Source organism: Trichosurus vulpecula, chromosome 2, assembly GCF_011100635.1.
Source record: "Trichosurus vulpecula isolate mTriVul1 chromosome 2, mTriVul1.pri, whole genome shotgun sequence".
NCBI lineage: Eukaryota > Metazoa > Chordata > Mammalia > Diprotodontia > Phalangeridae > Trichosurus > Trichosurus vulpecula.
Window position 1 is genome coordinate 110,013,223 of NC_050574.1, and position 27,189 is coordinate 110,040,411.

General features: G+C 39.0%; 1 protein-coding gene across 1 annotated transcript; it reads left to right on the top strand.

The window, feature by feature from the left end:
* The first annotated feature begins 3,626 nt into the window (after positions 1–3,626).
* On the top strand, positions 3,627–18,570 carry LOC118836711 (disks large homolog 2-like). Its single transcript, XM_036743919.1, has 3 exons — positions 3,627–3,765; positions 14,945–15,089; positions 18,410–18,570. Exons 1-3 carry the CDS (start codon positions 3,763–3,765, stop codon positions 18,568–18,570), a joined length of 309 nt encoding a protein of 102 aa, XP_036599814.1. The 5' UTR covers positions 3,627–3,762.
* The last annotated feature ends 8,619 nt before the right edge of the window (positions 18,571–27,189 follow it).

The window sequence follows — 27,189 nt, forward strand, 5'->3', positions numbered from 1 at the left end:
GTTTTATTGCAATTTATCACCCTGTCATCTATCTATTAACTAATCATTTATGTTATTTTGACAGAATATATTGCTACTCAGTAGAAATAATTTAGTCCATAGAGTCTGAGTCAAGACTGAACAAATATCCTTTGTTGCTGTAGTAATGTAAATTAAAATGACCATCATCACTGGCTACCCATATTACCCGTACCAGGAGCCTGACTATTTTAGCCATGCTTGGCAGTATCAGAATTAGCCATTGAAGCCACTTTCTGATTTTTTGAGGCAGTGTGTCACAGCAGCTAGACTGCTGGACCTGGGTTCAAATCACATATCTTTACTGGCTGTGCATCTATGGGCAATCACTTAACTTTCCTGAGCCTCAGTTTGTTCATCTGTCAAAAAGGAATAATAATACTTGTAGCACCTACTTCCTATAGTTCTTGTAAGGTCCAAGAAAGATGTTGTATGAAAAGGACTTTTCAAACTTTATAGAAAAGTCAGCATATAAAGGTTAGTTGTCATCATCACCATCATCATTGTTAGACAGGGAGGGAGAGAAAGGATAATAATTCTTTCCCTCGTATGGCTTCAGTCAAAACTATTTGTTGTTCAGTTATTTCAGTCATGTCCAACTCTTCGTGATCATTTGGGGGGTTTTCTTGACAAAGATACTGGAACGGTTTGTTATTTCCTTTTCCTTCTCATTTTACAGATGAGGAAACTGAGGGGGAAAGGGTTAAGCGATTTGCCCAAGGTCACACAGCTAGTAAGTGTCTGAGGTTGGATTTGAATTCAGGTCTCACTGACTCCAGGTCCAGCGCTCTATCCACTGAGCCACCTAGCACACAGTCATAACAACAGTGAGCTCCAGTGAGTCCTCTACTGTATCAGGGAGGTTGTGCAAGTTTGAATTCAAAACTGCATTGTTGTTGTTTTTTCATTAAAAGGATGACCATTCACCTTCTAATTATAGCTTCCCATAGAGAAGGGGTGCCCATGATCTCCATCCCACATGGGGAGCTAGAATGGAGATTCTAGCATGTTCCTGATCACACTGGAAATTGCAAGAAAACCTAACTATAAGCTTGTCAGGGATCTTAGGCCCTTTCTCCATCACTGCCTCAGTCTCTGTGTCCCTTTCCCACCTTTTTTCTCTGTCTCTGTCCCTCCTCCTCCTCCTCCTCTTCCTCTTCCTCCTCCTCCTCCTCCTCTTCCTTCTCTCTCTCTCTCTCTCTCCCTCCCCCCCTCCCTCCCTCCCTCTCTCGCTCTCTCTATCTCCTAAGCAATGATATGTTCATAGAAATCATTTTGAGGAGTCTGATAGTTCCTATTTCATTCTTTCTACCATTTCTTGTCTGGCCAGACAGCCTGACTGATGACCCTGTCAACTTCTGACCAACTCCTGAACCTTGCCAAGGTCAAATAGTGAGTCAGTGTCTGAGGTGGAGAGGTGGGATATGAACTCTGGTCTTCTGGACTCCAGCCCCGGGCTATATCCACTCCACCGCCAGCTGCCTCAGAACAGGTTTCATGAACAGAAAGCCAAGACTTTGATCGGGACACAGAGTCCCATATGACCTTTTATTTTAGACCTTTCACTCTGTAAAAGTTGAATCATTAAGGCCTTCAAAAAATATGAGGCCTAACCTGTGATTTTATTGGAATAGAAAACTGAAGCCTGAAAAGTACCTCCAGCCACTTATTTCAGAGAATTTCCTGGGGTGCTTTAGTTATGGAGATGATGCCAGAGGAGTTTGGATCAAAGAGCCTATCAATCAATCAGCACTTAACAGGACCCTGACTTGAACTTGGGTCTTTCCAGCTCCAGGGGCAGTCCTCTATGGACTTAGCTTTGCTGACTCTCAAGGGCCTTATTAATCAATTAGAATGCAAATAGGTGTTGATCATTAAGTATGGTCTTGCATATCATGCAGTTAAGCAGTCAAGCTTCTTGCTTGAGATAATTACCAAATGTTAGAGTGATTGTGAAATAAAATGAAAATATTTGTGGCAAATATAGTGCTGAAGTTGTCCTTTTTGAAAAAAGGGGAAAAATACTATTTGAATGCTGTCATTCGTGTGCTTTTAAATTCAATTAAACCCATCCCTTTAACTTGAGGCTTATATCTTTTGGAGGTAGGGAATGATTATTCTCTATCTATAATTTGGTAAAATTATACTTTTACAGTTACTTTTAAAATGACACTTAAAATTTTATACTTTGTTTTGACTTCAGAATAAAATGCAAAAGCAGGAAGACTTGTTTTAAATGTTTTCACATTAGTCTGTGATATTATGAAAACAGTCATTTCTATACTTCAAAATCTTTCTCCCACTCCGCTAATTTCTCCTCCTTTTCTTCCTGTTTCTTTCTTTTCTTCTCCTCCTTTTCTCCCCCTCTTCTTTTTCTTTTCCCTGTTTGTTTGTATGTGGGAAATAGCCACTGAATGTCCATTGAGCTGCTTACTTAGCAAAGTACAGTAACTATAAAGAATGCCAAGAAGGAAACAGAAATAGAGACGCATGACAATGCGACTTTAGAGGAGAAAAAGTCTGAAGGACCCTTATTTCTTACTCTTACTCTTTTTGAAATACTATTGAAGGGACGAATGAAAATAATTTATTAAGTGCCAAACATTGTGCTATGCTGAAGATATAGATAAAAAGCAATGATGTCTCTGCCTTCAATAAATTTACGTTCTAATGGGGGAAGACAAAGTATATAGGGGAACGATGAACAGAGAGGGGAGTATTTTGCTTCTGAAAGTTACAGGAATGATGAGTGGAAAGGGAGTGGGAGGAGGGATTGACACAGCCTTTCCAGGGACAAAGAAAGAGTTGATTTGATTATGGTTACAGAATTGGAATGAACGATGAATACTCAGGAAACACATGTGAGAGCAAGAAAGCTAGTGAGAATATGGCTGGAGCTGGGCCTACATTGAGTAGCTGACTGATCAGACCATCAATCAGGCCGCTAGGGCCCCAGAAGGGAGTTCTGGTTTCTGGTCAGATAGCAAGAAATATTATTGTTTCTTAAATGTTTTACCGCCCAAATGAATGATCAGAGACTTTGGGATATTTCTTCTCCCTTCATGTTCTTCGTTCAGGAATGTCTAAGACTATAGATATTGCTTCTCTATCAAAATAAGCCTATGTTTTCCACATTTTGACTTTGTTGAAGCCTAAAAATAATTATTGGCCATAGTTAATTTGCATATGAAGAGAACTATATTGACCTACTTCCAGCAGTCTCATCCTTGAATTCTTTTCCAAATAAAGGTGATAGATTTATGCAGTCTAACTGTATCCTCTTGCCTAATCCTGCTTTGGACCAATATGAAAGGCTTGGGAAATGATTAGTTGAAGGTAGGGATATAGACTGTAGCCAGAGAATATAGCAAAGTTAATTGGCCCATACAGGATTGAACTTTTGACCCTGGTCTCATTAGGAGTAGCCATCACAAATCCTCAACTGCTTGAAGGAAAGGAAGAACGGAAAAGAGCCTTGCAGAATGCCCATTATTGGAAAAATACTATAATGGATGTGTAACCATTTCAGAAAACTGTCAAAGAATTACATTGTTTTTATTAAATAAACACTCCATAAAAGGTCTTTTTTTCTGTCCTTTTCCTCCCATAGGTCTAGGCTTCAGTATCGCAGGAGGTGTGGGCAATCAACACATCCCTGGAGACAACAGTATTTATGTTACTAAAATTATAGATGGAGGCGCAGCACAGAAAGATGGACGTTTGCAAGTAGGAGACAGACTACTAATGGTGAGCATGACTAAATGCAGGCATTTATATACCTAGGAAATCCTGGTTTTGCGGATTGTCCATATTTGGAACTATGAAGATTAAAACAGCTGAGAATAGCAGGGTGGAGCATGGTGAGACTATTTTGAACAATTGGATAACGTAAGAAGACAACATTATGATCTGTAAAGAGCAGTCAGAGAACTTAACTTTAAACATTACCTCTGATGCTCCCTACCTGGGACACCTTGGGCAAGTCACTTAACTCCCCTAGCCTCGGTCTCCTCATCTGTCAAAAGAATAGATTAGTCTAGATCTGGCCTCTAAGAACCACTCCAACTCTAGTTTTATAATTCCGTTAAGTTGTCTGAGTTTTTGTATGAAAAAAAGATCGAAGCCAAAGTTACCATTGGTCTTATTGCATGGGATATAAGCTTCATGTTGATGTCCAAAGGAGGGAGGTTTTTCTTAAGCTTTATATTTCATCAAATACTTTCACTCTGTACTTAAGTAACTCAACCACCTACGAGGGGGGTTGTATATGTATTATTGTGCCCATTTTATGACTGTGGAAATTAAGGCTCAGAGAAAGAAAATGATTTGCTAGCAGTCACACAATTAGTAAGTGTCAAAACCAGAATCCAAACTCGTATCTTCCCTGATGCACTCTTTCTACCATGCCATACGGAGTCTTACTTCTGATTGGAAAGATTGGAGAGAGAGATAGAGAGGGAATCATATTTGGGCATTTAACATTGAAGAATGAGAAGGATTTCAAATAGTAGGAAAATGGAGGAAGGACAGAAATGCCAGACTGCTAAATAGTGTGAGCAAAGAGATGGAGGTGGGAAAGCATGGGAAAAGCGTATTTGGGCAGTGGAATTACTGCCAACATCTATGTCATCCCCTCACCTGTGACCAGTCACAGAACTTTAGAATTGAAAGGTCACGTATTACAACTATCAACCTGAGTTCCCTTGATATGATGGGGGAGGTAATAAAGCCTCCATTTGTACACCTATAATGATGGGGAATTCAAAGATTTCAAAAGCAGCCCATCCCAATGTTGGATGAATCTAACTGTTAGGAAACTCATTCTGGAAGTTGACTTCCATCATCTTAGAACTTCCACCAATTGATCCAAGTGGAGTACATCTCTCCCACACAAAAGGCGGGGGGGAGGATAAATATTTATGTAGCCCCTCCTATGTGCCAGTCACTGTGTACTGTGCTTTACAAATATTTTCTCATTTTATCCTCACAGCAACCTGGGAGGTAGGTACTATTATTATCCCAATTTTATAGTTGGAGAAACTGGGGCAAACAGATTTGCTCAGGGACACACAGCTAGTAAATGTCTGAGGCTAGATTTGAACTCAGACGTTCCTGACTTCAGGCTCAGAACTCTACTCTTCTGCCACCTAGCTGCCCCTAATCCTTCACAGTAAAAATTATGCCCCTCTCTCCCAAGTCTTTTCTTCCTCAGGATAAACATCCCTAATTTCTTCAACCATGCATATGATACACAGTTATTTCAAGCCTCATTTGAATTTCCATGGGGAAAATTGAATTTCCCAAATGTGGCTCAAAGGTAAAACACTCATGTAAATATCACTTATTTGGACTCTTGTATATCATAAGAAAAAAATTTAATGCCCAATTCTTTGTCCCTGAGAGACAATAGTATAATAAAAAGATAATATGCATAATATATAGAAAGGTTGTGGCCTCAAATCTGGGTTCTGACACATAATAGCCATGTGACTGAGGACACATCATTTAATCACCTGCAAAATGATGCTAAAAATATTTTCACTATCCATTTCACAGGGACAGAATAATGAATAAGCTTTGTAAACCGCAAAGTATCGTATAAATATGACTTGGTATTACCATTATATTATCTGTATTACGGTAGATGCCCCGAATAGTGACCTTTTCCCTTCCTTTTCTTATTGCTCGGATCATACCTCCCACACCACCACACACACACACACACACACACATACACAGACACACACTTTATCTTGTCCAGAATTATTTTTTCACAAGCCTTGGCTCAATGGAGGCTTCAGCTTTCCTGGCACCATTGGCAGAGTGTTGTGTCCCTCCTGGAGGCAGCTGGGTTATTCAGTGAATAGAGTGCTGTGCCTAGAATCAGGAAGACTTGAATTCAAATCCTGTCTCAGATACTTTCTAGTTGTGTGAGCTGGAGCAAGTCACTTAATCTGTGTCTGCCTCAGTTTCCTCAACTGTAAAGTGGGACTCAATAGCACCTACCTCCCAGAATTGTTGTGAGGAACAATTCAGTTCAATTCATTAAACATTTATTAAGCACCTACTACGTTCCAGGAATTGTGCTAAGCACGGAGTGGAGAAAGGGGAAGAGCAATCAGAGGGTACCTGTTGTGAGGGCCTGATGTTATAGAATCAAAACTAAACAGAGCTGCTGATGGGAAATTGAGAGTTACCTGGAAAGTTCTCAGCCCTCTCTAAGGGATGACTTTAAGGGGAGAGGCAACTGAGGGAGTTAAGGTGATGAGGCACTGTACTAAGTAAATAATATCTGTAAAGCTCTTAAAATGCTTGGCACACAGTAAAATGCTGAAGAAATCCTTGTCTCCCCCCCCCCCCCATTTTGTATTTGCCCATGTTCGTGTGCTTTTCACCTATTTTTACCTACCAGAGTTCCTTGGAAAGCCCCTGGTGGTTTCTCCTGATGCTTCCCCCTCTACTTAATCACTGGGATTGTTTGTGAATATATTATCAGAATGCATTTTCAGGCCTTGACAAGTCACTCTAACTCTCCAGGCCATGGCTGGCTCACTTACAAAATAAGTGAGTTGAACTAGGACTTCCCTGAGGTGCCTTTTAGCTCAATACCCTCTGACCTCCTATGATGGGACCTGAAGCCTTCCTGTTCTATATATTATATTCTTGCTAGCATCTACTCTGCACTGTTCTCTACCTGTTACAAATGCAATATCATGCTAAGTATTGTGGGCTGACTTTTTATAGCTCTGTTTAAAATTCTGGCTTGATTTTCACATTTTAAAATAACAACAATAATAATAAAGCCACTGTAAATCTGTCAAAAATGTTTCCTGGCTCCATGCTAACAGCTCACCCTCTTTTACAATTTTTCTTGACATTCATTGTCAAGCTAACTTTTTTTTCCCCCAAAATAACTAAGACATAATCCTTAAATGTCTTAAATTTAAAACATGGTATAAAAAATGCACCTGGAACAGGAACAGATCACTTGTCTTATGTAAGAGGGGGAAAAAATAGCCCTGCCCTCCGGGTAGGTGCCAAGCTTGGAAGATCAGGCAAGGTTTGAAAAGAAATGATTCAGTGCATATTGTGTGAGAGAAAAATAAATGACTAGAAGTTTCTGAAAGACAGATTGCTGGAAACAAAAGGAAAATGAGTTCTCTTTCTTCAAAACACAAAATGCATTATGTTTCCTCTCTTGCTACATCTCATCCTCATCTTTCCCTTCCCCTTCCCTTCGAGCAAGGAAGTGCAGATTATCCAGCTCCTTTGAAGCACCAGCTGGGTCCTGCTGAATTATTCTTTTTCTAAAGCTACTTACACCATACCCTTCTCCCATGCTTCAAACCCTCAGTGATTTTACATTGATTTAGGTATTCCTTGGGCGATGATCCTGAACCCAGCATGCCTTAGCGGACACATTGTGAGTGGCCCGCTTTAGCCCAGTAAATGCTCTGCCTCTCAGCTGTCCTTCTGGTGACAAGCCTCCATGTACTTGTCTCTGACCATGCTGGCTGTGTGGTCCTGGTCAAGCCACTGCCATAGAAAAAATGGGGGCTATAATAGCACTTATCTCATAGGGATCAAAATATAAAAGCATTGTAAAATGCTTTAGAGCCCTGAAAGTGGTATGTGAATGTTACTATCGTTCATACAGAGAATACAAGATTTAAGTCAAAGGACCTGGGTTCCAGTTTTGGCTCTGTCAGCTAGCCAGATATGTGACCGTAGACAAATCACCAAACCTCTTAAGGCCTCATCTTTCTCACCCATAAAATTACAGCAGCTGATGTTTATGAAGGGCTTTAAAAGTCTGCAAAATGTTTTAAGTATCTACTCAAAGAAGCCTATGAAGTGGGTACCGCATGCTCACATTATGAGGTTAAATGATTTTTCTGTGGTCAACTACCTATTAAGTACCCGAGGCAAGCAATGAACTCAAGTCTTCATTTCTCCATGTTCAACATTCTATCCACTAAAGCAGGATGCCACTCATAGCTCTCTGCCAATATAGGAAGGGATGGCATGTGGAGGAAGAATAAGGCATGTTTGATAAGGCCCCAGAAGACAGAACAAGAAGCAGTGAGTGAGAGTGGCCAAGAGACAAATTCAAGATTGATATAGTCAACTTACAATCAACAAGTATTGAGAAAGTAACTGCTACGCATCAGGAACTGTGCATGGTGCTGGGGATGAAAACACAAAGAACAAAACAATCCTTATTCTCAAGGAGTTTATGTTCTTAATGACAGAGATAATGACTACACAATGCATCCCAAAAGTCTTAGTGCAGTTTTAAGCTATTAAAGCTTAAAAGTCTGTATAAACGTAAATATAGAGAGAATAAATATAGTCTACACATAAAAGGAAGCAATTTCCTAAAAACAAAAGCTATCCAGAAGTGGGATGGGCTGCCTCTAAGAAAGACTTCTTCTCCGTTGGAGAGCTCCAGGGAAAGGCTGGAAAAATGCTTAGTGGGTATGTTTTAAAGGGAATTCTTTAGGGGGTAGGAGTATGGGTTACGCTAGGTGGGCCCTGTTTGCCTTCTGACTCTGAGATTCTGTGATGGCTCAAGGTCCCCTCTGCCTCTGAATCTATGATGTTATGACAAATGGGGAGAACAATCTAAGAATCCGTGTGTGTTCTAGGAATTTCCTATACCAATAGAACCACAGATCGACATGTAAGGGCAAGCTTTTGCTCTTTTTATTGATATTGTTCTTTTAATTGGGCAAACATTTACTGAGGTCATTCCTAGTCTCAGGGAGCCTGTATTCTAATGGAGGAGAAAATAAGTGTGTATAAGTGTTTGTGTGTGTGTGTACATACAAGTATATAATATATTTTATAATCATACATATTATGTTAAAGGCATATGTATTTATTCTGTGTTCATAAATACATATATGTATACTTTCTGTGGGTATATATGTACATATGTATATGTGTATGTATATATACACATAATAAATATATGCAGTATATGCAGAATAAACATAGTGAATAAATACAATTATAAGAAAACACTTACTAAAATTTAGGACTATCCCAAAGTGGAACGGGTTTTATCAGGCACTCTCCTGGGTACTGGGGATACAAAGACATAATATAAAGCTATCCCTGATATTTTATAGGGCCTGGTAGTTTCTCAAATTGCAGTTCAGGTTCCCTTTCCAACCCACTTCCTACTCCCTAATGCATTTTCTGGTTTGCCTCCAATCCTGATATCGGTGACTGCATATTCATCTTCCCATATCCGTCATCTGCTTATTTTGTTGCTTGTGGCAAGTACTTCCATTCCTTTCCCACCACCACCGCCCTCCTCCACACCACTCTGTACCTCTGTTCTATTGTGTTCATTCGCCAGGCACTAGTTTAAACTCCTACGCACCCTAATTTATCCTGAGTTGGCCAGCACATTCCCCTGGCACCTTCTCGTTCATCTGGAGTTTGCCCTACTCCCCCGAGCTCACGGTGGCATTTCATCTTCTCTCTGAGTCATGTCACCAACAGCTTTCCTTGTGCTCTGTTCTCTTTGCTAATATGAGGAGACCACCATCCAGGGCATGTGATGTGCCCACCATACAACACCTCCCTCAGAGTCTCAGGATTGCTTTCTAAAGTGGAGGACTGACTGCTCAGCCCTCACCATCCATCACAGATAGTCAGTGCCAAACAAAATCGGACACAATATAGCATTCATCCTAGAAAGAGCACTGTATTTGGTTGGATGACTTGGGATTCAGTGTGGGTCGAAATTCTAGTTCCACCTTCCATTGCCTGGGAGGCTTCAAGAAACTCATTTTATCTCTCTAGGCCTCACTTTCCTCATTTGTGAAATGAGGGGGTCCAACAAGATGGTCTCTGTGAATTATGGAAAGAACACTAGATTGAGAATCAAGAGACTCGTGGTTGAGTCCTTCTGCTTAGACACTAAATTGCTATGTTACCTTGGGCAAGTCACCCTCCATCTCTGGGCTTTAGTCTCCTCTTCTGTAAAATGAGAGGGAGAGAAGGTCCTGAAATGATTCGCAAAGACCCCTCTGAGCTCAAACACTCTGTGGTCTTTGATTCAGTGGAAGTAACAATCACTAGAGACATCAGCCAATCAGCTGCACCCTCTCTTCAGACAATCAACACCAGCTGTAGCCCCATTGTCTTGAGAGTTCATAGGATAATACACACACATAATTAACCCAAACAGGCCCACTTTTGTGAAATACAATTTGAAGACTTCAGCACAAAAGAAGACTTCTTGGGAGAGCTCCCATACTATTCTAGCGCTTTCAAAAGACCACATATAAGCCTTATCAGCGGTATCCTAATTAAACTCAACAACTCACAGATGTTCCCAGGAAATGCACACTGAAGATTTTCACCAAGGAATATACTTTCTGGAAAATAAAACAAGTTGGTGGACATCACCACAAAAACACCTCTCAGTCAGGGTTTGGTTTTTGTTTGTTTTGTTTCATTTTTTTCTGTTTCTACAAGGCCACTAGCAATCCCTGACCAAAGCTAGTCAAATTATGGGATGCTTGAATCAGTCAGTGAAAAACATTAGTCTTCCTTGAATTGTTTTTTTTCTTCAAAATTTCAAGAGTATTCCTTTCCCATACTTTTATTCACAATAATGATTAACACATTCATAATTATTTTCTCCTAACTGCCCAGTAAGTACTGTCGTAAGTACTGTCATCCCACTTTGGCCTATGAAGAAGAAACCAAGGGTCAGAGAGGTTAAGTGACTTCCCCAAATTCCCTAGATGGTAAATGAAAAAGCTGAGCCTCCAATCCAGCTCAGTGGACTCTAAGTTCAGCACCCTTCCCACTATACCATTCTATCTCCTACTCTGGTCTCCCTGCCTCAGTATTTCCCTTCTGCAGTCCATCTTCCATACAGTCATCAAAACAACTTGCCTAAAGCCTGGCTCTGACTCTGACTCTGTATGACTCTCCTACTCCATAAATGCAAATGGCTGGCTTCCTATTGCATTAAGGATCAAATATAAGCTCTGCCATTTGGCTTTAATAATCTCTTTATGACTGGGCACCTTATAGACTTATCATTCATTATTCACCTCCACAAATTCTAAGACCAGCCAAACTAGCCATTTTTTACCATTCCTTTTTGAATTTTTTTTGAAGGGGGAAGGTAGGGCAATCGTGACTTGCCCAAGATCACGCAGCTAGTAAGTATGGAAAGTGTCTGAGGGTTGTTTTTTTTTAACCATTCTTTACATAGAACATTGCATCTCCTGTCCCTTTGTTCATTGCACAGGCTGTCTCTGATGCCTGGAAAACCATACCCTACTCATCATTACCTCCTAGAATCCCTTCTTTCCCTTCAATACTCAGTCTTTCCTTCAATACTCAATTCAAGCACTTCTTCTACATGAAACCTTTCCTAATGCCTCTTAAATGAGATATCATAAAATGCTCAGCATGATGCCTGACATGTAGTAGGCATTTAATAAATGCTTATTCCCTTCCCTCTACCCCTCCTGAAATTAACTTGCATTTGTTATATATTATATATAGACTGATATATGCGTATGTCATCTTCTCCTACAGACTGTAAACTCCTTGAGGGCAGGGACCTTTTCACTTTCCTCTGTATCCCCAACACCTAGCACAGTTTCTGACACATAATTGATGATTAACAAATCTATGTCCATTGGTTGATCTCTGCTATTGAAGTCTTAACAGTTTGTCGAGACTCAGCTAAAATGCCACCTTTCTCCAAGCTTCTCTGAACTCCACAGTCACTAATTATCTGTTCTCTTTCACCTTGAATAACATCTAATTTAAGTTCCCTTAAATAATTATGGTGCAATTTTAATATATAAAGGCTAATCACTAGCATTTTATTACACTTTAAGATTTGCAAAGTTCTTTACATGTGTTATCTCATTGGATCCTTAAAATAATTCTCTGAGGTGGGTACCATTATTATACCCATTCCACTGAAGAGAAAATTGAGATTGAGAGAAGCTAAATAACTTGCCTGATTTCCCACAGCTAATAAATATGTAAGGTAAAATTTGAACACACGTCTTCCTGGCTCCGGGTCTGTGGTTGTATTATAGTTGCCTGTCTGTGCAATTTTCTTACTAGTTTATGAGCTCCTTGTGAGCAGGCATTATTCCTTATTTCTTTAGTATCTCTCCCAGTACACAGGATTCTGTATACAGCAGGCACTTTATGGATGTTGGCTGAATTGACATAGAATTCCCATTCTTGTTCCATCCCTCTCTTTTCTCACCCATCCTGTCTTCATACATCCTTCTGTCCTCACACACTTTTCTAACTTTTCCAATCCAGTGAAGCAAGTGTTGAATTCCTAACAGTTTTCAAGGTGATGATACTAGGGATCTTATCCTGCCCATCTGAAAAACAGCAAAGGGTAGGGTTTAAGCAAGCTGCATACATCTCTGTCATATGCTGACAGTTTCATGAATGGCACCATCCCTCCCTCTACCTGACATTGGTAATGAGATGATAAAACATTGCCAAGAGCCTACTGAAGTTAGGGGCTGCTTTTCATTCAATCCCCCTAGTTATTTGGCAGTAGGGTTCTTATCCATTCACCTGTCAATCCACCCAACGAAGGCAAGGAGGCTTTTCTCTCTTGCACTTCCTGTGCTGGCACTTCTGAATACTGTGGTGACAATATTTGGAGCCACCTCTGGTGATTCCTTTTGGAGCAAACACCCCTTCCATCTGCTTATATTCTTCTTTAAGCAACCCTAAGAAGAGAAGGCTTGAAGGGAACATAATAGGGGCCTTCAAGCATTTGAAGGGCTGCCATGTGGAAGAGGAAAATAGGTAGGTAGAACAACACTAACGTTGTGAAGTGCTTACTGTTCAGAGAGCAGTGTGCTACAGAATGAGGAAAAAAATAAAGTTTAGATAATAATAGCCAAGTTTTTAAAAGGAACTCATAAAAATTTTCTCATAAGAGCTTCGCAGCAGCTCGGTGAGGTAGATCACCAATTCAGAGACTCATAAGATCATCAGTTTGGAGACTGGAGAGTTCTGTAGAGGCCATTGAGTGCAAATCAGTCATTTCATAGATAAGGAAACTGAGGCCTAGAGAGGCTTAGGAATTTGCATAGCTACCAAAGACCAGAAGTAAAATTTTTACCCGGGTTTTGCTGATTCCAAGTTTAACACATTCTTTTTTTTCTTTTAAATTTATTTATTTTTAGTTTACAACATTCAGTTCCACAAGTTTTTGAGTTTCAAATTTTCTCCCCTTCACTGTCCTCCCTCCTTCCACCCAAGATGGCATGTAATCTGATATAGGTTCTATATATACCTTCACACTAAATATATTTTCACATTAGTCAAGTTGTAAAGAAGAATTATAATCAATGGAATGAATCATGAAAAAGAAGAAACAAAATAAAAACAAAAAAAGAGAGAGAGACAGCAAATAGTTTTCTTCAATAGGCATTCAGACTCTGTAATTCTCTCTCTGGAGGTGGATAGTATTTTCCATCATGAGTCTTGGAGTTGTCTTAGAACTTTGCATTGCTGAGAAGAGCCAAGTCTATCAAAGTTAATCATCACAGATACAATGTGTCTGTAGTTGTAACACACTCTTCACTATGCCAAGTGGCCCAATACATGCCCTCATGGAGCTTCCAGTCTAATAATGGACTAAGAAACAAACACAGACAACTAAAATATGCACTGGTGAAAAGAAAAACACTTTAAAATTCAAGGGGATAGCTCCTTCATTATCTCCATCTCTGGTGGAAAGAGTGATGATGCCAGAATCCAAGGACCTGAGTTCGTATCCCATTTCTGACACTACCTTTGTGACCTTGGATAAGTCATTTGGTGTCTCTGGGCCTCAGTTTCTCTATCTGTAAAATGAGGGAGATGTCCTCTGAGGTCCCTTCCAGTTCTGGAACTGGATTCTGTGATCTCATTGAAGTGGAGGGAAACCACTTATCACTAGATTTGATTGAGGAGGATCAGAACTTTGTGGAGAAGCCAACATTTTGAGTTATGATTTAAATCATCAGCAAAACTTCAGTCAGTGTTGAGAAGGAAGGACAACATTTTGGGCCTAGTGACCTAGAGGGAAGAAAGAGGCATGAGAAATCAGGTCAATTCAAGATGAGAAGCTGGTCCAATTGGATTAGAGCATGAAATCGATTTTATGTTGATTAGTCAGTACCATGAAGTCATCTGTTCTCTTCTAATTACTATTTTCATGCTTTGGAAATCTGTGCCATCTGTTTCGGGTCACACTATGAGCATCTTCTATAGCTGCTTTGCTTAACTAGAATACTGCATTCAGTGGCCCTGATTCTTTTTTCTTTCATTGAATGTGTGTGTGGTTTTTTTTCATGAATAAAAATATACCTTCTATCCCTCCCACCATCAAGTAAGATATTTGTAAAGTGCTTAGCACAGTTCCTGGAACACAGTCGGCACTAAATAAATGCTTATTTCATTCTATTCCCATTTCCTTCCTCCCCTCCCCTACATCAAAAAAGTAAGACAAACAAGACATATGAAGAAGCTATACATTGTATATACATATATATACATATACATATATTGAAGGACAGTTCATGTATTATTTATCTAAAAGTTGGAAACCAACCACCATTTACATGACAAATAGGCAAAACAAATTCCCACACTGGCTATCTTTGAAAATTTCACATACACACATACTTACATATACATATTTTTGTGTGTGTAGATAGATAGATACATAGATAGATAGATAAATAGATAGATATGTTTTATCATTGCTCCTCTGGAAACAAAATTATTCATTGAATTGATCAGAATTCTTAAGTCTTTTCAAGTTGTTTGTCTTTATGGTATTGTTATTGTATAAATTGTTCTCCTCAGAGTGACCCTAATTTTACTGAGGTTTTTTTTTTTCTTTTTATTCAAGGTAAATAACTACAGTCTAGAAGAAGTAACACATGAAGAAGCTGTAGCGATATTGAAGAACACTTCAGATGTAGTTTATCTAAAAGTTGGCAAACCAACCACCATTTATATGACAGATCCTTATGGCCCACCTGATATTACTCACTGTAAGTACCTCCCTCCCAGCAGTGGCCATTCCATCAGCTTCCTACCTTGCCCGAATTGGAATGGTGCAAAAGCTTAACCACCCTAGAGCATCACTCTTTTTTTTAGCCAGACAAAGGTCCACTCCAGCTCCCTCCCTAATTGCCTCCTAAGACTCATGTCTCTTGATGAGATGAGGAAGGTAGTAGATAAGGACCCTTAGCAATCCCTCCTTGATCACTGTATTGGAAATGCTTAATGTGCTGTGTAATATAGTGTGATTGTAGTAATTTTTTTGTAACCATATTATTAAATTGGTATTTCTCAAGTGCCAAAAGGCATGATTAATGCCTCCTAAGAAAAAAATCCTAATGTCTTCAGAGATAAGATCAGGGTAGCATTATGCTAGAAAAATGGTGCATGGCCAAAAAAAAAAAATCGGGAGAGTCTAATAATGTGAGAAAACAGCCCCAAGGGAGATGTTAGATTTGAAGTTTTAAATCACTGCCCTTGATCCTTGATATCAGAGCTACCATTTTCCTCTGAACTCATTTTTCATTTGTAAGGGAGAAAAAAAAATGGTATTGACTATGGCTATGGAAGTGGGAGGAGGGCTGGCACCATAATGGCCTGCTCAGGCCTCAGGAAGCCAGCAACTACTTATGGGGCAGGCCATTTGTCTGAACCCTTTAAAAGGTCACTGAGGGCTTCAGCTGATGGATGCTGTGTCTTCTGTGACAAGATATGAACTAATTCTGCCTTTTTAATATAATACTTCAAAAATAATTTTGGAGATATCCATAGATAAAATAATTGGGAAATGAAAGGCCGCATTATGTCTCAGTAGGAGACTGGGACTCTGAAACCTCAGCATTCTAATTGCGGATCCACGTGCCGTTAATTAGTATTGTGGTCTTAAGCAAGTAGTTTAACCTCTGTCTGCGTGGGCTAGCTCTCCAGAGAGAAATATAAGGGTTGGCTAATTCTTCACCTGCCCATTAAGTCAGATATTGGTTTTGTTTTGTTTTTTTTTTTAATGAGGATTCAAGACTATTTCCAAAGAATATGTGATTCTTTTTCAATCATGAATGAAGCCGAAACCCACTTTACCCTAGGTGGTGTATCCATTATATAGATAATCTTCCTTCTTAGAATTTTCCGATATGGATGAATTTTTAACATGTGTCCGTAAGGGACTCACAACATTCCTGAAAGAAAGTATTTACCAAAAAATGAGGCCATGACTCACTTCATGAACATCATCTGTGGTCAGTGTTGGAGAAATAAGGACAGAATGGAGTCTGGAAAAATTATTCCGAAATACAAATACTAAGAGGTTTATGGGAAATAGACATCAGGTGACCACACCATTTAGTTGAAAGGTTACTGAATTTGGACACAAACGGCCAGAGTTCAAATCCCAGCTATAGTGGTCACCTATTTGATGTTAGGCAAGTTATTTTAAACTCTTTGGGAAGGACTGGTGTTGGTCTATCTTCCTATTCCCTGTCAAAGAAGTGGTAGATTCAAAATGAAGAATAAGACATATATATTTTGACATAGACGAGGTAGGAATTAGTTCTGTTTGAATATATATATGCATATATACACATATTTATACATATATACATACATTTGTTACATGAGTTTTGTTTTTTTCTTTTTTCCATTAAATTTAGGGGGGTAATAGGGATGGAAAATAGATGAATGTTAATTGAAAAATGGACTAAAATTTAAAAGAATTGTGGGCCTCAGTTCCATCCTTTGCAAAGGGATTAGACTAGACAAAAAATGAAAACTTTTATGGAACATTTTAAAGTTTACAATGTGTTTTCATATATTATTGCATTTAATCCTTACAACAACCCTGTGAGGTAGATCCTTTTCTTTAATTTCCATTCTACAGATGCAGAAACTGAGATTCAGTTTTAAGTGACTTATCCAGGGTCACCCAGCTAGAAAGTGTCCCAGTCAGGTTTTGAATCCAGAATTTTTTGAGTTCAAGTAAAGTCTCTATTCACTATATTTTTGGCCTCTAAGATGACTTCTGATGTCCTTTCTAGGTCAAAATCTATGATCTAAAGCTATGGTCCTGGGGCAGCTACATGGCCAAGTGAATAGAGCATCAGTCCTGGAGTCAGGAGGACCTGCATTCAAATCCAGCCTCAGATACTTGACACTTATTAGCTGTGTGACCTTGGGCAAGTCACTTAACCCTGATTGCTTCACCTTTCCCCTCCAAAAAATAGAAAATGGAAAAATAAATCCATGATCCTGAAATCATGAAGTAGAGAGCTTAGCCAGGGCTAGGATTAGGCAAGCTACCAATGTAGCTGCTTATAATGCAACGTCAAACAATGAGGGAAATGTTTCAGCTGTATTTTTTAAGAGTATAGTTGTTTGATCAGATGAATTCTTTGATTAACTGGATGAGCTTACTGGGGAATGAACCTTTGTTGAAAATTTAGTTGTATCTCATCAAATGGGTTTGAATTGACTGGCTTGCACCATCATGGCTTAGTGCTACCTCTTTCTTGCTTGCTTACATAATGGGGGCATTTGCACAGGAGGGAGTTCCCTGCTTAATAAATGCACATGTTTTTAATGCTAAAATATTCTAACTCCAGTAGAATACATGGGCCATCCTTTCAGTTATCCTCCAATCTTGTTCTATGACCAGTTTGTCTTCTTTTTCAATCATACATTTCTTTGATGACACTTGGTACACCACATCTCCCTTATAGAATCTTATTTTTAAAGTAGTACAGACTTCCTACAGCCACCATTTCTGTCTCTCTCCATTGCCCTTGGGGTGATCCTTGACTTTAAGTCTTTGGAAACTGTACTGTTCCATGACTAAAAGTACAAGACCAAAAAAAAGGAAAAAAAACAAAAGTACAGGATTATTTTGGGGTGAAAGAAGAATTTCATGCTGAATGGACCTTCTCCCAACACCATTTTCCTTTTGATGGTTAGATATTAATCATTTGAAAAGAATAACTGGCTCTACAATTAGAAAGTTAACATTTCCATTTCAATAGAAAATTAATCATTGCCTTGAAAAACGTGTACCCTGCTTGTCCCTTCCAACTGTTTCCCTTCTCTTAATTATGCTAACTTGCTTTGTACATACCCCCATTATTATATGTTGCCAACCATAAAAGTCACCATTTGCTTGTGTATATTAAATGCAAATACACCATAAACTCCACATTCCTGTTTGGCTGCCATTGTCTGCAGTGGGCATCAGAACCTTTCTGTTTTTAACATGCCCCCTTGGCATCTAAGGGAGCATATATTGAGTTAAACTAAATCAAAATTTTGTTCTCTTTTCTCCCACCAGCTTATTCTCCACCAATGGAAAATCACATTCTCTCTGGCAACAATGGCACTTTAGAGTACAAATCTTCCCTGCCACCTATCTCTCCTGGAAGGTACTCGCCAATTCCAAAGCACATGCTTGTTGAGGACGACTACACCAGGTCAGTCATCCTTGTTGCTTAACTCTGTTTTATGATCATGGCCATAAAGATGGTGGCTTTGCCTAGAACATTAGCTATTGTGTGCCATGATTTGGAGGGTCTGAGTGTCACTTAGGTATTGTGCCATGTTTCAGTCACATCCAACTGTTTGTGACTCCTTTTGGAGTTTTCTTGGCAAAGATACTGGAGTGGTTTGCCATTTCCCTCTCTAGCTCATTTTACAGATGAAAACTGAGACAAACAGGGCTGAGTCATTCTCCCGGGGTCACACAGCTAGCATATGTCCGAGGCCTGATTTGAATTCACAAAGATGAGTCTTCTTGACTTCAGGCCTGGTACTCTACCCATGGTACCACCTAGCTACCCAACCCCTTACACATACCACTCACATATAGCATCCTATAAAACAGACAGTAACAGCCCAAGTGGGAGCTAGCAAAGGCCTGAAAGAATGATGCCATAATCCCCAAGGAGATACAGAACGGGGCCAAGTTTATTTGGGGCAAATATGCATCTAGTCACTATTGTTTCAGGATAAAGGATACAAACTAACCCTGCATGTAGGGATAGTACTGGCATCAGAATGGGAAGAAATCACTCTAGTTGCAGAATGGTTTAGTAGAAAGGACATTGAAATAGCCAGGGTACCAATCCTGGCCTTGCTGTTTATTAGCTATATAATCTGATTTGAACTCTCTGGACCCCGATTTGCTCCTCTGTAAAGTATATATTTGTCGGGAGGGTGGAGAGTTGGTGAGTAGAGGGGTCAAATTTGATGCCCATAGCAGCTAGAAAAACTCCCCAGTGCAGAACTAGATTAAATTTTTATTGGGAAATGTTTAACAAAATCAATAAAAAATATAGTACAACATAGATAATGTTAATTTGTGGTTTTCTAAGTCAACATTCTTAGTTTTCCTAAGTCACCAAGTGGTTCTCTGGGCTATGTCTGTATTTGAGTTTGACACCACTGCCTAGGTGACCTCTTAGGTGATCTCTTCCACTTCTAGAATATGTGATCTTTTTTTTTAATTTTTATGTATTTAATTTTAAATTTATGGAATAAAATAAGCATTTATGTGACAATATAATAAAAAAGATCATTGCACATGAAACTACAAATCTATTATGTACAAGTTGCTATTCCTTTTAAATATATAATAAGGTTATCATGTAAATTTCTTTTTCCTTCCCCCCGCCAGTGGCTACCATTAGACCTAAACATTGTATAATATTAGAACATAAAAAACCTGTGCTCTTCCGGTGTCAGTTTTATTAGCACTAAGTATGTGTCAGACAGTCTCCTAAGCTTGGAGAGATAAAGACAAAAAGAAAACCCTGCCCTCAAGGGTCTTGCATTTTAATGAGTCAAACAACATATATATGTGTATATATATATATATATATAAACATAACATATGCAAAATGAATTCAAAGTAATTATGAGAAAGAGGGAATTAATAGGCAGTTGGACCTGATATCCTGATATCCACATTTGACTGAGGCAATTCTTTGCATTACTCTCTGCCTAAATAGTCTCACTTCCTGGCAATAAGAGTTATAATTCACAATGGGTCACTGGGGCTAGGCACTAGGGTATGGATTCTTAGGAGGGCACTTTACCTGTAGCAGTCATGTGCCAGCTGGCTTGAGGCTAGGAGAGGACTATGAAGCTAAGGCCATAGGAAGGACCCTCTTCCCAGTTACATTAGTAAGGGGTGTGGGGGTGTGTGTATGGGTGTCTATCCAGGCTTCCTCCTCCTTCTCAGAGTCCTCCTGTCATCATTTTCTTTTCCTGGGATCACTTCTTAGACCACTAAATCAGTGTAATAGCAACCAACTAGGGTAGATTGCTCCAGCTGCTTGACTTAAGGACTCCTACCACATAGAACATATCAGATCACTGACAGTGGTGGCATTCACCAGTTTCTGGTTGTCTCTGTTTCCCAACCTCACCCCATTCCCATCACCAGCTAATTTGTCCCAGGTTCTAGAATCCCCAGCTATGGCTTTGTTGGGAAGCTATCACTATCTCAACACTAACATCATGATTTTAACACTGAAGACACTTAATACTTGTTATGGGCAGTTCAGTCAGTGTACAAATATAGCAATCACTCTATATCTAGAAATTGGTCTGAGTGCCTGATTGCCTTTGAGACTGTCTTGGGAGAGGAAAATATGCCTCCTGAGTTTCCTTTAACATTTCTAGCTCATTTGTCCACAGACTATTTCCAGTGCACCTGTCCCAGAATGTTGGCATTAGAAAGGACCTTGGAGATTATTTAGTACATTGATCATCAAAATGGGGACCATAACATGACCCCAAAGAATCTGTAGCCTAACCCCAAGGGGTCAACCAATCAGAGGGCAGGAAGATGGACCACATCCCACTCTCCCCACAAAGGCTTGTCTTCAACACAGCCACACTACTCTCTTTACCCAACGCACCCCAAAGCCCCAGTATTCCACCCCATTGTACCTCTGGTCTTTCATGGCTTCTTCAGCCATCAGCTCCTCAAAATACATATAAAATAATCAGGAACTTATAGCAGCTGAGCAGGCAAAATTCCTATCCACCACCCCCACCTCCAGCATATCTATGCCCTGTCTCCCAGATCACCTCATGGCTGCCACAGACACTACTCAGTGAGTGTTTTCTGTGCTCTGGGGCAATGGATGGTGAGTAAGATCCACCTCCACCCAACCCCCTCCACACACACACTTTCATTTCTCTTTTTCCTTTTTAGTGAAAAAAAAAAATTAAGTAGCACAGGATGAACAGGCATGGATTTTTTTTTGTACTCTATATTGAAGATTACATTACATTATCTTTCCCTCAAAACCTACCTCTCTTCTTAACTTCCATGTTTCTATCATCCTTCAACAGTCTCCCAGGTTCTCAACTTCCTTGATTCTTCATTCAACTGAAACTGCTCTCTTTGCAGTTATCATTCTCTCTCTCTCTCTCTCTCTCTCTCTCTCTCTCTCTCTCTCTCTCTCTCTCTCTCTGTCTCTCTCTCTCTCTGTCTCTCTCTGTCTCTCTCTGTCTCTCTCTCTTACTCTCTTTCTCTCTCTCTCCCCTCTATTCTCTCATCTCTTCTCTCTTCCTACCCCTTCCCTCCTTTCCTCTTCTCTTCTCACTTTTCCTCTCCTCTCCTTTTCTTCTCCTGTGCTCCTTCCTCTTCCTCTCTCTCTTTCTCTACCTCCCTTCTTCACTCTCTCTCTATTCCCCTCCCTCTCTTTTTCTTGTTGAAAAAGATATGTTCATCTACAAAAATGTTCGTGTCTTTACCAAAAAAACCCACGTTGGAAACAGAACTGATTAACCTGTTTTTAAAAAAAAAAAACCTTACAAATGAATAGTTTAAATGGGTTTTGAAGCCATTTGTTAAAAAATACCTAAACACTACCCTTTTGTAATTCAGAGAACAATTGAATAATATCAGGGAAGATGGAAATTTACCAGATGAATTGCATCCAAAACCTTTTCCCAATTAGTGCATGGGATTTAAAAATAAATATCATCATCTAGTGAACACAGCCAGTGAAATATCCCTTTTCACTGTGATCTCCGTCTCTTTCTGAGGTATCTTTTTTCACCTGTGATTGACATGAAAAACAAGTATCAATACAGCATGTCCTAAAAGTCTCAGGGTAGCACAGAGCCCTTTGGGACGTTCTGTACGAGATGAATTTAGAATTAGACCTTCAAATCACTGTCATTCAATCTTTAACTAAGATTTAAAAGAACAAACACAAATTGTGCTCAATCAGATCAGTCATTTATTAATCCTTATATTTTACTAAGAATGAAAAAGGTTTATTGTCCTATAAATAAAACATTCTTTTCAAAATATTACTTCCCTTTTAATCTTAATTTTTTAGCATTTCTTTTTTGTGTAAGTTTTATAATAGACATAATTCTTAGTATAGCAGTAAAGGTACATAACTTAAAAGTCAGTGAATGTGAATACATGGGAGTATCTGCTCACAATTTTTACTCATATGGGCACATGAACAAAAAAGTTTAGACTTTTCTTCCTAGCGCCATTTTTTCATTGTAGAGATTTGGGAACTGAGATGCAAAAAGTTGAGATGACCCCTTCATGTTTATACAGAGAATAAGTGTCACAACTTGGATTTGAACCAAGGTCCTGTGCCTCCTGGTCTTCTCCCCTGTATTATGCCGTATTGTTTTGGACTCTTAGTCAGTTTCTTCATGTTCTCACTACTCAAAAGCCTCGAGTCAATCAGAAAGTCAACAACCATTTATGAAGCAATTACTTTGTGCCAGGCACAAATTTGGAAATACAAATACAGCAAGATGAAAGATTTTCCCTGCCCTCAAAGGGCTAAGATTCTAGTGCGAGAAGAAAACACATAAAAGGAAAAGTGAAAAGAGTGTGAAAGAGATCAGAGGATAAGAGTTGGGGGTAGAGGCTGGAGAGAAATGAAGCCAAGAAAATTATTTGTTCTGAAGCTCCTAACTCACAGAAACAACCAAAAGAGTTTAGTTATCACTCACAGTTTGTGTGGTATCAATATATGATTATAAGAATTGTCATACTAATGTGAAAATATGTTTAATGTGAATGTATATGTAGAGCTTATATCAGATTGCATGCTGTTTGGGGGGGGGTGGGAAGAAAGGGAGAGGGAAAAAATTTGGAACTCAGATCATGGAACAGAATGTTATAAACTAAAAATTAATGAATCTAAGAGGGAAAATTGTCATAAACTATAATTATTATTGCTATTTTCATCATTAATTATACTACTGGCATAATAGGCATCATCTCAAAACTCTTTCAGGGATTTCCTTTTACTAGGAAATACTATATGCAATAACAATTATGGTTTTTTATTATTATTATAAACTGAAATTGCTTACAATTTCAGCATCTAACCAGGATTCATATACAATAGGTTCTTGATTGATTTTTGAACTGACTTTGGCTGGTGGCAATGATTGACACTTGACTAAGCCCTTTTGATTTGTAGGTAGTACCTAAAATAAGGTATTGTCAGGACCATTCCATCTTTGAATGTGTGGAACAGATCAAGTCCCAAACTAACACATGTTGATGACCAGAAACATTGTTTTCACATTTAAATTAATTGTAACTATATTCCAGTTGACTGGTAGCGGTATTAATTTGGGTCCTAGAGAAACTGATCCCCATTTGAAGTTGGAAGTCAAGGCTTTATGTCTATAAGTGAAAACAATGAAACTGAACATGCTTTTTTCTAGGATTATTTTAGAAGATAAAATAAAAATTTCAAATTTACATTTTTATCATTAATTGCTCTAATGTTAGCAGGTACTTTAAATTGGCCAAGTGTTTTTCAAAACTGTCTTTATTTTACATTTTTAAATTTTTAAGTCCCAGTCTTGACCAAACCACTACTTGACTCTGTGACCTTGAGCAAGTCAAAAGGGCGTTTAAACGTTGGCTTGATCACTAATTATCTCTATAATCTTGACCATATCACCTTACCTCCCTGGGTCTCAGTTGCATAATCTTTTAATCAAGGGTCTTAGACTAGGTGAGCACTAAGGTTCCTTCCATCTTTAAATAACAGGATCAGAAGATTAGAGAGGTAGAGATGGAAGTGACTTCAGAGGTTATATAGTTCAAGTCTCTCATTTTATTTATTTAATTTTAAAAAGTATATTTTTAAATTTATTTAATTTTTAAACACTAAAATAGTGTTTTTACTCTTTAATAATTTTATTGCGTACATTGTCTCTTTTGGGCTCCACAACAACCTCATGAGATAGGTTCTGCACAGTGTCATTTTCCCCATATTCTTGCTGTTGTTCCCTCATTTCAGTCATGTCTGATTCTTCCTGACCCCATTTGGGGTTTTCTTGGCAAAGATCTGGAGTGGTTTGCCGTTTCCTTGTCCAGTAGATTGAGTGGATCCATTTTGTCAGGTAATCAGAGATTAAGTGATGGAGGCAATCAGAGGTTAAGTGACTCGCCCAGGGTCACACAGCTGGGAATTGTCTGAGGCTAGATTTCAACTCACGTCTCCCTGACTCCAGGCCCTGTGCTCTATCTACTGACCCACCAGCTGCCTCAGCTGATCTCTAAGGGCCCATAGCTAACATGCTATGATTTGAAACAAATTTTATTTGTGCTATCCCAGTCACTTTTCACCAGAAGCTTTCTCGTTATTAACGGTGATGTTTAGGAAAGAATTGTGACTTTTTCCTTCCTGGTTTATTCTATTCAGCTGAAGTCAGTATAAATAATTTTAGCTTTGCATTTTTATAGGACTACTTTCAAAGTATGTTGACATGGAAGTTGCTGGTCTTGGTGTTACACTGTTCATCTACAACTGGTGAAAATCTTTTATTTCTAAGAATTCCCAGCGGAGACATAAACAAATACCATTTCATGCAAAGGAAAGAGAGGTCAAAAGAAAAGGGATGTTCTTTCTTTCAAGGAGTCCTTATTCTGGGCAACTTTCAAACATAAATTGGTTAATACTGAGTAAACTAAGAAGATACACAAACCGAGCATCTCTGGAAGGAGTGTATGATAGAAAGAAAACTCTAGAATCCAGAATCAGGAACCATGGATTGTAATCCTTGTTCTAGTGCTTAAACTCTCTGTGACCTTGAGCAAGTTTCTCTGTTAATAAGACTCAGAAGGATAATCTGGAGTGTACAGGTAACTGTGTAACAACTGTGCTCTCTGAGAAAAAATGTATGCACACACTTTTAAATTTAATTTACAATATTAATACTTTCTTTAGTCTTGACTGTGTTAGATGGCACAGTGGATAAAATGCTTAGCCTGGAGTCAGGAAGAAATCTTAGTGAGTTCAAATCTGAACTCAGACCCTCACTAGCTGTGTGACCCTGTACAAATCATTTAACTCTGTTAGCTTTAGTTTCCTCATCCGTAAAATGAACTGGAGAAGGAAAGGGTAAACTGCTCCAGTATCTCTGCCAAGAAAATCCCGTATGGGTCATGAAGAGGTGGACACAACTGAAAATGACTGAACAACAAAAACAAGTCTTGACAAACAAGAAAACAGTAATTCAAGACTTGATTTTTAGTGATGATTTCTCAGGCATAAATGCTGACACTGAAAATTTAGTGATCAGTCCTCACAAGCTGGTTAGAGCTGGCCCCAGCACAATCCTGGAGAGAAGTATTTCCTCTATAACTTCAACTAGCACTTAGGTCTACTGTAACCATTAAATTTGCTGATGTGCTAAGATTCCTGGTGCCCTTTGGTCTTTTCATGCTTGCAAAACTAGACCCCATAAATCCTACAAAATACTGCTATAGAGAAAAAGATACATAATATTTAATCAAAATATAGGGAATTCTTAGCAGTTTTAAAGATAACATGCTGATCTAGCAAAAAGTTGAACTACCAAGTATCAAGTCCATCAGGGCAACCTTTAGTTCAGAAATATACAATAATTATGTCTATATAATAAAAATATTACTTAACAATAACCCTAGAAAAGTAAAGCATACAAATATTCCTGAAAAGACAACTGTGCAGAATTATGTCTCCCAAGCTGAATTGAGTGCATGGAGATGGGCGTCCAGGGAGCCTTTTCCAACAGCAAGTAGAAGAGAGACAAGAGGAAGAACACAAGGGAAGTGAATGGCCCAAGCTACTGCTCTTCTTACATGGTGAAAGAAAGGATGAGAGAGAAGAAAGAATGGGAGCCAAGTTAAGAAGCAACTATTCCCTCATAGAAAGGGATCATGTCTATTGATGCTTTCTTTGAAAGCTGGCCAGTAGGCAAAGGGACAGCAAGAAACAATGTCAAGTGGTGAAATTCTTGAAGCCCTGCTTTTAATAAGATTACAAGCTACCTCTCCCAAAGGCTCTTTGTGGCCACCTTTTTGGATGAGGCAACACCTGTCTACTTTGGGAGTTCTGAAAGCAAGGAATTTCTTTCCTACTAATAGGAAAAACATTTAGACAATTCTTTTAAGATTCACAAAACAATTTACATACAATATCTCATTTGATCTGCAATACATCCCTTTTAATAGGTGAGGAAACTCAGACAGAGAGAGATGAGGTATCTTGCCCAGAACCACACAGCTTGTGTCTGAGACCTGATTCGAACTGAAGTCTTCCTGACTGCAGGCCCAGTGCTCTGTCCGCTCACTGTGTGACCTAGCTTTCTACGATAGAAAGTTACTCCCACAGGCCTTTGACCCAGTAGGTAACATTCTGGTACTAAGCAGAGTTAGGTGTGGGAGGGACAGATTGTTCTACCACAATCATTCCCATATTATTAGCTGTAACAGAGTAGGACTCAACTGTGCCATTAACAGGTGGGAGGTGGTATAAACTTCTGGAGGGCAGGGATGGTTTCATTTTTGTCTTTGGAACCCCAGAACTTAGTCAGAAATTGGCAAATCACAGGCACTTTATTGATCAATTACTTGCTTACCTCAGACATTACCAAGGAAAGTGGGGAGTCGGAAACACCTGTAAGACTGTTCCTATTGGTGACTTGACGATATAAAATGTCTTCCCCCTAACATTACCGAGAATAATGGAGCTCACTGGGGACCTCCCATTAAAAATTCCTTTCTCTGATCCTCAGTTTCCTTATTCATGAAATGGGACATACGGACTAGCTGATCTG

What these genes read in the sequence shown, in the direction of transcription:
- LOC118836711 (XM_036743919.1), top strand. An exon ending in CCCACCTGATATTACTCACT is followed by an intron (nt 15,090 to 18,409) that starts GTAAGTACCTCC and finishes TTCTCCCACCAG; the next exon opens with CTTATTCTCCACCAATGGAA.